Here is an 11,689-nt window from a genome sequence, read left to right on the forward strand (position 1 = left end):
ATAAATAAAATTTCTAAAGGTAATCAATATGTTAGTCCCTTCATTTTCATAATTTCAAATTGCTTTCCAAAATGATTGTAACATAAGGTTTTAATGAACTTTCTGAAAAAAAAAGATTAGAGGCTTAAGAAATCCCAAATATCTCTAAATGTATAGATTTAGTTCAAATATAATTGTCCTTTAATAATTCAGGTTAAATTGTTAGAGACTTTATCCATTTATGAGTAAATTAGGTGACACTGTCAGTTAAACACTTAAGCTAATAGATGTATTTGGAGTAATGAAAAGTCATGGGGTTCTAAGTTCTGTCAAAGTCTTGTCTCTACCCAAAAGCCTTTCATTCATTCTATTTCTATCTTTATAATATCTAGTTCTTGGCACCCTTTTCCATCATAAAAATGACATCTTTTGTCCTGGTAGAAAAAAAAATGACTTTTCCTAATAAAAATCCATTACCTCATCTAGGAATGTTAATTGACACCCCCCCCCCCAACTTGAAGCCACCTAGAATGCAGAACAAATAAGTTTAGTTTCTGTTGAAAGACTTAAGCCTGGCCATAGTTATGGCAGGAAGCAGCCTTGGTATGAATTGGGAGTCTGCTTACCATTCTTCTGCATTAGCAGACAGAGTCATAGAATCCTCACATTCTAAATGTTAACTTCATTGTCCTAGATGTTCAACCTGTACTTGGATCTTCTACAACTTCCAGACTTTGCTCTGCTTGAAGATCTTCAGAACATCTCCCTTCTAGTATAATCCATTTTACTTCTGGGCACCTTTAATTCTTAGGGAATTTTTCCTTAACAACAAATTAAATTGACCTCTCTATAATTTATGCCCATTATTTCTTCTCCTATCCCTATTAGACTAAACAGAAAATAATAAATGCTTTTCAAATACTTGTAGAGGTTTATCATATTTTTCCTATTTTATTCTGTTCACTTTGGACACAATGTGGTTTTGATATTGTCATTTCTGAATGCCTTGTGGCTTTCAAGTCTGAAAAATGACATTCCTGTACTTGATAACTAACCCTTGTTCTCTTTATTCTAGGCCTTAATGCAACCTGAATTCACATTCATTCTTTTGGTTGCCATTGACTCATACTGATCTGGATCTTCTAAAATTTCAAGATCATCTTCACATGAATATAAAATTTGGAGACATAAAACTCGCCCCAGGCTCATACATATATTTTGTTTTGTGTTTTTAATCCCAAGTGTAGGCCTTTTACATTCAATCTTTTGAAATATTTTTTTTTAGTTTTGACACCTTATTAGAACATTTTGGATTCCTCTATTATTCCATTGTCTTAATTTTCCTCCCCATCTTTATGTCATTTGTAGTTTGATAAGCTTGCTGCTATATACTCCATAATAATAGCTTACTTGGGTACATAATTGAAGCATCTTCCTCAATATAACACCATGAAGGCTAATAAAGCAAGTTTTGATAGCCATATTTTATAGTTGAGGAAATTAATGCTAAGTGACTTAACCTAGGTCAAATACTTAGAACTTTAGTATTTTTGCTCTCCCACTTCCCTTCCCACATTGAAAAAAAAAGGCATATGAATGATTAGTAATAATGAATTTCCTTGTTTGTCATGTATGTCTCATTTTGCATCTCGAGTTCAGTACCTATCTCCTGTCAGGAATTACATTATATGCTCTGAAATTCTACTTATTCAGTGCACTGATGAACATTATTAAATCTTTATGTATTAGTTTAAATTTTCTATTAAAAAGCATTTATTTTTTTCTTCTGGAGTCTTCCCAAATGAAGAGAAAAAAACACAGCTCATAACAAAAATGTGTGTTTAACAAAACAAATTACTACATAGTCCATGTCCAAAAATGTGTCTTATTCTGTATCTCCAATCTATCACATCTGTCAGGAGATGAAGAGCATAAATACTCATTCACCCTCTGAAATAATGGTTATTAAATCAACATTAATAACCATGATTACTAAGTAATTATTAAGTTAAGTCTTTCACAGTTGTTTATCTTTACAAGTATTTTTACTGTATAAGTTACTCTCCTGATTCTCACTTCACTCTTCATCATTTCTGTGACTTGTTTACTTGCATTTCTCTGAAATTGTCCCTTTTGTCTTTTCTTACATCACAATAACATTCCATTACATTCATATACCATTATTATCCAGCTAATTGTGCCTTAGAGGGATAGCCTCTTGAGTTTCCAGGGCTTTTCCACTGTAGAAAGAACTACTACAAATATTTCTGTGCATGTTGGTCCTTTTTTCTCTTGTCTTTAATTTCTTTTAGGTATATATAGTGATATTAAAAGGTCTAAAGCTATGTCGTTTAGTAATTTTTTACACACAATTCCAAATTGTTTATAGAAGAAATAAATAATTTCCCAGTTCTATCAACAGTAAATTAATAGGACTGTTTTCCTACAGCCCTTTTAACTTAATTATTTTAATTTATTAAAATTCTTGTCAATCTGATAGGTATGAGATGGAATTTTTCTAATTATTAGTAATTGGAGGGTTTTTTTTCATATGACTATTGACAGTTTGTATGGTCATTAAGTTACTTGTACTCTCAGATATTGGTTTCTTCACAGAGTTTATTCTTCCTTTTTGAAATAATTTGTGTTTGTTTCATTAGAATTTAACTTTTGAGTACATCCCAGGGATACTAGTAGAGTCAGAATCATATTATTGTGCATAATACATCACAGACAATTTCTGCTCTCACCCTCTGATTCAGTATGCTCCTTTCAACTATCCTAAAATAATTTTGTTGCATTCACTTTTTTATATAAATATTTTATTTGTTTTTCAATTAATACAATAGTAGTTTCTACCTATCGTTTTTTGGTAAGATTTTAAATGTTCAATTTTTCCCCCACCCTCCCTTCCCTCCTTCCATATCCCTGACATGAGGCAGTCTGATAAGCTTTACAATTGTTTCCATGCTATACATTGATCAAAATTGAATGTGTTGAGAGAAAAATCATATCCTTAAGGAAAAAATAAAATATTAGTGATAGCAAAATTATATAGTGCATAAGACAACTTTTTAAAAAAAAAAAGCAAATTGAAAGGGTGGGTAGGTGGTGCAGTGGATAAAGCACCGGCCCTGGAGTCAGGAGTACCCGGGTTCAAATCCGGTCTCAGACACTTAATAATTACCTAGCTGTGTGGCCTTGGGCTAGCCACTTAACTCCATTTGCCTCGCAAAAATCTAAAAAAAAAATACTAAATCCATTAAGGTTGATCATCACCCCCATGTTGCTTTTATGATGTACAATGTTCTTTTGGTTCTGCTCATCTTGCTCAGCATCAGTTTATGCATTAACTTTTTTTTTTTTTAGGTTTTTGCAAGGCAAATGGGGTTAAGTGGCTTGCCCAAGGCCACACAGCTAAGTAATTATTAAGTGTCTGAGACCGGATTTGAACCCAGGTACTCCTGACTCCAGGGCCGGTGCTTTATCCACTACGCCACCTAGCTGCCCCTGCATTAACTTTTTAAAAAAAATAAGTTTTTATTGATGTCTTCTTCTGTGATTATCCCAAGAATCATTCTCCTTCCCCCTCCCAGAGAGCCATCCTATAACATAGTGTTTTGTTTTGTTTTTTTGTCTTTCATTTTCAAAGAAGACCATGATGTCAGGGAGGTGATGCCTTGACAAGCACATGAATTGGATTTGAATGAGTGGTTGCTGTGCTAAGTCACCAGCCCTACTTTCTCTTCCACAACCATTTGAGTCCATTGACCATATATGAATCATGATGACTGGAGATGGACATGAATATGAGGTAGTCAAGGTTAAGTGACTTGCCCAAGGTCACAAAGCTTGTAACAGTCAAGCAACTGAGTCCAGATTTGAATTCCCATCCTCCTGACTCCAAGGCCAGTGTTCTATCTACTGTACCACTTATTTCTCCTATCCTATAACATAGTATTTTTTATAGAGGAAAAAAAAATCTGTATGCCTCATTGATTCATTGAAGAAACTTCTAAATATGTACAGTTTGTGATATCTGAGCACCTCTCACCTCTATGGAAGAGTGGGGTAGAGGTATCATCCCATAAACTCTTCCTTCAAATTCTGCTTAAAATTTTTTTAAAATTTTTTTAATTTTGGGGAATTTCATTTGTTTGGGAGTCTTTACATTGCTGTATACATTATTCATACATACCTACATATATACATACATACATATATACACATACATATATATATTCCTTTACATTGTTGTAACCCATATATATATACATAGATTTATATGTGTATAGTTTTCCTTTACTCTGTATCAGTTTATATAGATCTTTCTATGTTTCTCTTTTCATCACATACACAAATTCTTACATCACATTTCATTATATTCATATGTACTTTGCTTCTAATTCTTTGCTATCATGGAAAGTGTGCTACTATAAATATTTCGGTGTATATGGGAATTTCTTTTCAATGGATTACTTGGAGTATAAATCCATTAATGGAATCTCAGAGGATATGAACATTTTGTACTTTACTAGATTCTACCCAGTTTTTCATTTTTTTCCTTTACCCAGCCCAAGTCTTTTATTTAGAGTCAGTATTTTGTTTTGTTTTGTTTTTGCAAGGCAAATGGGGTTAAGTGGCTTGCCCAAGGCCACACAGCTAGGTAATTATTAAGTGTCTGAGACCTGATTTGAACCCAGGTCCTCCTGACTCCAAGACCGGTGCTTTGTCCACTATGCCACCTAGCCTCCCCAGTACTTTTCTTTTATATTGTATTCTACTCTCTAGTAGTGGCCCAGAAGAGCCAGTCAGAGCAGGAAGCATGGTAACATGTTTATTTCTTTTTTTTCTGGCAATGTGTAGTTCCTGTGGTAATAGCATACATGTAAGGAATTCATTCATGTGAGGAATAAAGTTTGAACCTAAATCATATGGTTGAAATTCCTCAGAATTTATTTGTCATTAGTAGCTAGTTTTCATTTCAAGTCAATTTCCCAGTTACAGAACATTACTTGTATGATGTTAGCTTTCGTTAATTCAAAAGTCACCCTCATTCTTTGTATTTCCTTTTATTTACATGAACCTTCTTTTTTTTTAATTTTTATTTTTGGCAATGTAGAAAAATAATGAATGTGAGAAGGATTGTTCTCATTTGAATGGCTGAGGTTCCCTTATTGAACAATGTCTTCATTTGCAGATGGATAATGCCCAGGACCTGCTCTCCTTTGGGGGTCTTCAGGTGTTGATCAATGGACTCAACAGTACTGAAGACTTGGTGAAGGAATATTCTGCCTTTGTGTTAGGTTCTGCTTTCTCCAGGTAAGCTTGTGGGACAGGAATTCTGCCATTTAGATGGACAGAATGAAAATGACATTTGTGAAATTTCTGTCACATGGGACAAGGGGAGGGTGTGTGTGTGTGTGTGTGTGTGTGTGTGTGTGTGTGTGTGTGTGTGTGTGTGTGTGTGTGTGTGTATAAATGTCCTCTGGTCCTTTTCCTAGCATGTTTCAAACTACAGTTTTAGGTATTTTTGAGGGAAAGGTAATGAAGATTACATAATCATTTAGACTATAGATTCCTTTGCTTTCTCATAACACAATATTATTTCATTATATTCATATACCACAACTTGTTCAGCCTTTCCCCATTTAAAGGCATATCCTCAATTTCCAATTCTTTGCCACCACAAAATGAGCTGCTATAAATATTTTTGCATATGTAGGTCCTTTTTTTCTTTTTTCTTTGAGATACAGACCTAGTAGTGGTATTGCTGGATCAAAAGGTATACATAGTTCCAAATTATTTTCCAGAATAGTTGAATCAGTTCATAACTCTACCAACATTGCATATTGTCCCAATTTTCTACATCTTCTTCAGTATTTATCCTTTTCCTTATCCATTTCCTTTCCTAGCCAATCGAATAGCTGTGACGTAGTACCTCAGATGACTGAATTTTTTGACATTTCTCCTGCAATGTGATTATTTCCCAGCCCAATCTTATAAACAGATACTTTATACAATATTTCTAAACTTAAAAGTGAATAATGCATTTAGAACAGCAGTATGAAAGGGTAAAAGGACATGAATTCCTAGAAATATTGCTATTGATAGATAATCAGGTTATAACCAAGGAGGGCTTTTGTGGGATCTGTTCTTTAGACACTAACAACAAACAAATGTTATCTCTTTATTTACAATTTAAGAATGTAGAATCTGACTAGTTTCTTATCAGAGGACCAAAAAGCCATGCTATGGTTTTCTAGACAGTTTCTCAGGAAGAATTGTTGAGAATTGGGGGACTATCCTATTGTTCCTCCCCTGAGGGAAATCAGATTATTTTTATATCACAATTGGTTATTCAAGACCATGATTCTTCCTACTTGTGAAACTTGCCAGGAATAAATTTCTTTTACAGGAGCACAGCACTCTAGACTGGCCATAACAATAACATTTTGGGTGAGAAACTTCTCTGAAAATCTGACCCATTGGGAATTTTGTAGGAAAATATTTTCTTTGTTTTTATTTCTCTTTTCTAATCTGATTAATTAGAATTTGATTCTGATTAAAACTTAACAAGAATCTGATACTTCTTAATGATAGGGAGACAAGATTGAAACATTCTTGGTTAGGGGTGTTGTAGGAAAGGAACTGTAACCTCACATTAACCCCATAATCATCATTACTTGTGGTGAAACAAAAGGGGAATAAGAAAAAAAACTCTGTGTGTGTGTGTGTGTGTGTGTGTGTGTGTGTGTGTGTGTGTGTGTGTGTGTGTTAAGTGAGGACAAGAAAAAGAATTTCTTACTTCAGCCTTTGGTAAGTCGAAGGACTTAATTCTTGTGGCCTTTAAAAACATTAAACTTTCTGAAGTCCTGGACTCATTCAATTATTTCTTCTCTCATTGCATTAACTAAAATTTGACCAAGCCAAACATTATTAGTCTCTTCCTGGGTCTTTGGGAACTTTTTCAGTAATTTCAAGTCTTCTTATAAGCCAGTAGTTTCAAAGCTTCAACATAGAAGTCCCTTGCAACTGCTTATAGAAATGCATTTCTTATGGAAAAGATCTATTTTTGGTGGATTTAAGGGGACTAACCCACAGAACACTAACAGTTGGACAGTAACTTTTGATCTCCATAGCTCACCAAGGGGATATGCCATTACACAATGATAATAGGAGTTTTTGGTGATTGCATTGGCATAAGAGCATGTTAACATTTATTCAGTGTTGCTAAAATTCAAATAGAGATAAATATAAAATATTATGATTTCTTGTTTTGGTGGCAGCAGACTGCTGCATGCAAAGTGATTTGGCACTGCTTTTGATGGCTCACTGGAGGGCCATTAGGGTGATAGCACAGTATCATCAAAGACATCAGAATACTGGTGGCAGAATCCCCAATGCCCTGAAAATGTCAACATTTTATGCAAACAGGAACTTAAAGAATGGTAAGAAAGTGTCCTCCTAGAAAAGGAGACTGTTTCTGTGATTTGTAAGGGGTCCTACCTCTTCCTTTACAATACACATTTCTTCTCAAATGCTGGCTCCCCATCCTTTGCACTTTGAAGTGAAATTGAATTTGCCATGGGTATTTGAGGGCATCATTTCCTAGAAATGCGGTTAAAAATATCTAGATATATAGGATACAGGCTTGATGCTGAAGAAATGTCAAAAAATTCACTCACTCAAGGCTAAGGAAAGGGCTAGGAAAATCCTCTAGAGGTTCTTTATTTCTCTATTTCAGTCTTTCCCTTCCCCCCTGCCACGCCCCCTCCCCCCCAAGCCTTGCATCTTTTTAAGATCTCTGGATTGGAGTGTACCTAAATTCACACAATTCTCTGTTCAGAACCTGGACCCAGAAGTAGGTAGTGTGAGCAGGTGCACCTCAATACAACCTGACTACACCTTTTCTATCTAGTTTCATCTTACATTGCTATTTTTCTTACAAAACTCTCTTCTCTCTTTTCTTCTCCCATCTTTCTACCCTTGACTGTCTCCTATGCCTGAAGGGTATGCCTGAGGGTAGTCCCTCTGCATCTCTACCTTGTATCCTTCATGCTGAGGTGAAACACCATCTTCTACATGTAACCTTCTTTTCCAGATCTTCCCTGCTGCTAATATTCTCATTTCCTAATTACCTCATATTTATTGTCTTCATTCTTTATAGACTTAGCCATGTGTGTATGGTGTCTCTCTTGATAGATTGTAAACTCCTTGAGCAGTTTTTTTTTTATCTTTGTGTCTCTGCCATGACTAGGGAACACTTCCTAACCTAATTTTTGTTAATAATTGTGCATCTTTCATGCCAGAGAGTCATGTTAAGCACTGTGTTGGTAAGTCTCCTGTGTCACAGTTAAGGCTTAGAGCATCTAGTGTCCATATAGTATACAGGGTGTGAATAATATTAAAATTTTGATTGCAGTGCTTAAATCCCATGTTTCTCAAACTCTGTCTGTCCCTCTCTTTCTTTTGATGTATACTTATTATCATGATGTTTCCTTAGGTTTATAATCAAACTCCTGATTTCTATTTTGTTATCTTATATTTGTTATGTTACTTAGAAGGGTGCTTATGTTAAGTTATATGATTTCCAATATTAATAGTATCTACTTCAGATTTGTTGGGATCTTGCCTGTTCCCTGTTCATTATTCCCCTGATTGTGAAGTAGAGGAAATATTGGACAGAAAAATAAATTTTATAATGTGTTTCCTCTGCACTGGCCATATAGCTTACATTTAAAATTGCTCGAGTCAATATCCACCCCTACCCCCATCCCCATTCAAGTTATTACTCCTCCCTGGCAAAGACTAGCCCCCATCAACAAAACAATGGATCCCTGACCTAGCCTGAAAGGATTAAGCTTCTTGTCAACATATTCATCATTACCTCATCTCTGCTTTCTGAGCTATCTACTCACTCACCTACATTTCCCTGCATACCCCTTAAAAGCTCACTCTACTCAGCTGAGTTGTTTATCTTCTGGTGAATCTAGCCCACTTTTGGTCCTATAACTTTCTTTATTGCTCATCTTCTCATGGTGACTTATGTCTTTGATGTAGCTGCTCCTGCTGCTAATCCCCCTTAGGGCATCAGTAGCTTCCAATTATTTTTACTCTTTATTTTTCTTAGCTTCTGCTAATCATAGCAATATTTAAATAAACTATATTTTCCCTAAAATTTCTTCTGGGTCAGAGTCTGACTTATACATGAATTCTTTCATGTTCTGCTGGAACCTTTAGCCAATTACCTTTTCCCCCAGCAGTAGTGACTTTCCAGTGATCAGTCAAAAGCCGTGCCAGGTCATTTTGCATTCAATAGTTTGCCACCAGAAAAAATATTGTAACAATTTTATGTTGATTTCTACTTATATATTAGTGACACCAGGTTATTTGCTTGGTTGGATTAATTGTGTAAATAAGGTCTCCATATCCCCCTAAAGTTGATCTCCTAATCAACTGGCTATTATGAACACTGACTGAAATTAATCCCCAGGCATAGGATTTGACTGTCCACATCTCTTATTAGTTTTTCTCCTTGATCTGTTTGCAGATACTGCTTCATGTGCCCCTAGTTCTCCCAGAGCTTGAAATCAACAACCTCCCCTCCCCCCCCTTTTTTCCCTCTGTGTAGTTGAGTTTGTTGGTTGTGATATCTTCCCTGGGGTTGTAAATACTTTCCCTTCCAGTGAGTGATAAGACCTTCTCTCACCTGCTTTTCTCTATGACTGAGCTCTGTCTGCCCTTTTCTATTTCTGTTAGCATCTGTTTTTGACTTCTCCATCCTTCTTCTTTAGCAATATTATTTTTCAGCATTCTTATAATTTGTTGTCCCACAAGTACTACTATATGTGCTCGAAACCCCCCCCCCCCAAGCTGATTAAATTTGAGGAAGGAATTAGAAGATCTTTTTTTCTGCCACTTCTCTCCCCTCTTTAAGGAAAAGGACCTCCTAGTGATGAATTCCCTCTACTAATGCAGATCAACATCAACTGTGCAACAGAGAGTTTTAATAAGAGTTGCCCATGGACTAAGAGTGACAAACCATTATGTGTCTGGTAGAAAACTATGGCTTCCTGACTCTGAGACCAGCTCTCACTTCATTGTTCCATGTTACCTCTTTCTTCATTTTCAGTTTATCAGCTAGATTTTGAAACTAGTTTGTGGCATTGCAAAGAGAACTACATCTGAAATCAACCATGGCACTCTGGATGGTCATTTTACTTTTATGCACTGTAGGTTCTTCCTCCATAAAATGTAATGATTATGGTTAGATGACTGGCCTTTGTGATTTCTTCTACTTTTTTATAAACCTGTGACTGTTCAAAATTTTTTTAGATTTTTTTTTTATTTTGAGTTTTACCGCTTTTCTCCCCATCTTCCTTCCCCACACAAAAGGCAGTCTGTCAGTCTTTACAATGTTTCCATGGTATACATTGATCTAAGTTGAATGTGATGAGAGAGAAATCATATCCTTCTATTCATGTACATTTTAAGGAAGAGTTCATCCCATTCACATTCAAAGTTATTATTCAGAGTTACATTTTATTGCCCTCCAAGCTATCTTCCCTCTATTTGTATTTTTCCCCTTTTTCCCTTTTATCCATATTCCCCAGTATTTTTCTTCTGGATACCACCCCCTTCAGAGTGTTTGCCCTCCTTTATCAACCGCTCCCCTTTCCCTTTTCCCCCCATTGTCTTCCCTCCCTTCGTCCCCCCCCCCTCCCTACCCTTTTCCCCTTTTAATACTTGAAAGGTAAGATAAATTTCTTAATGAATGTTTGTGTAAATTAACTTTAAGCCAAGTCTGATGAGAGAAAGATTCAGGTGGTTCACAGCTTCTCCCTTTTTCCCCTCAATGTAAAGAGATTTACCCCCATTCAATCTCCTCCATCCTCCCATATCCTTACTGTCCCACTTTTTAAGGAGGTATTGTTTTTAAATCATTCTGAGTCATAGAAAAGTCATGATTGTCCACTGCTTCTGGGTAAGCATATCCTAATAGAGTTACAATTCTCAAGAGTTATGAGAACCTTTTCCTCAAGTGGTTATATAACCAGTTTCATTTTATTAGATAGCAGGGGTTTTTTTCCTTTACCCCCCCCCTTAACCTTTTCATGTGTCTCTTGAGCCTCCTGTTTGAGGTCCAAATTTTCTATTAAGCTCTGGTCTTTGCATCAGGAAATGTTGGAAGTCTCCCTTTTTTATTAATTGTCCATCTTTTTCCCTGGAAGAGAAGGCTCAGCTTTGCTAGGTAGTATATTCTTGGCTGCATTTCAAGCTTCCTTGCTCTTCAGAATATCTCATTCCAAGCAGTCCAAGTGGGGCTGTCCAGAAGGCTCTGTTAGTTGCTTTCTCTGGAGTGTCTGTGACCTTAATTTGAGGCCCTCTTCCTTAACTTGTAGTGGGTGGATGAAGCTGTTGAGTATTTTTATCTTTGATCAATGGTGGATTTTTCCCCAGGGCAAGGTAATTGCTCTCCCTATTCACAGCTGAGGGAGGTCTTCGGCTCACATGCCTGGGGCAGAGGTGGGCTGTAATTGTGTTTGTTCTAGGAAGAGGCTTCAGCTGAAATGAAGCACTGAAACTCCCTCCAGCTCTGCTGGCAAACTCCAGATCTTCTGTGCCACAACCAATACCTTTCCTTCCCAGTTGGCCGATCAAGCTTGCCCTGCTTTTAGGTTTTTCAGGCTCTAGTTTGTCCTGCTGA

General features: G+C 36.2%; 1 protein-coding gene across 1 annotated transcript in view; it reads left to right on the forward strand.

Annotated features, from left to right (window-relative positions):
* Positions 1 to 11,689, forward strand: part of SIL1 (SIL1 nucleotide exchange factor) — a 330,856-nt gene that overhangs the window by 230,266 nt on the left and 88,901 nt on the right. Inside the window, exon 8 of the mRNA XM_074212929.1 lies at positions 5,180 to 5,301. Coding sequence (XP_074069030.1) covers positions 5,180 to 5,301 — 122 coding nt within the window. The remainder of the gene's footprint in view (positions 1 to 5,179; positions 5,302 to 11,689) is intronic.

Source organism: Macrotis lagotis, chromosome 1 (assembly GCF_037893015.1).
Source record: "Macrotis lagotis isolate mMagLag1 chromosome 1, bilby.v1.9.chrom.fasta, whole genome shotgun sequence".
NCBI classification, from domain to species: Eukaryota; Metazoa; Chordata; class Mammalia; order Peramelemorphia; family Peramelidae; genus Macrotis; species Macrotis lagotis.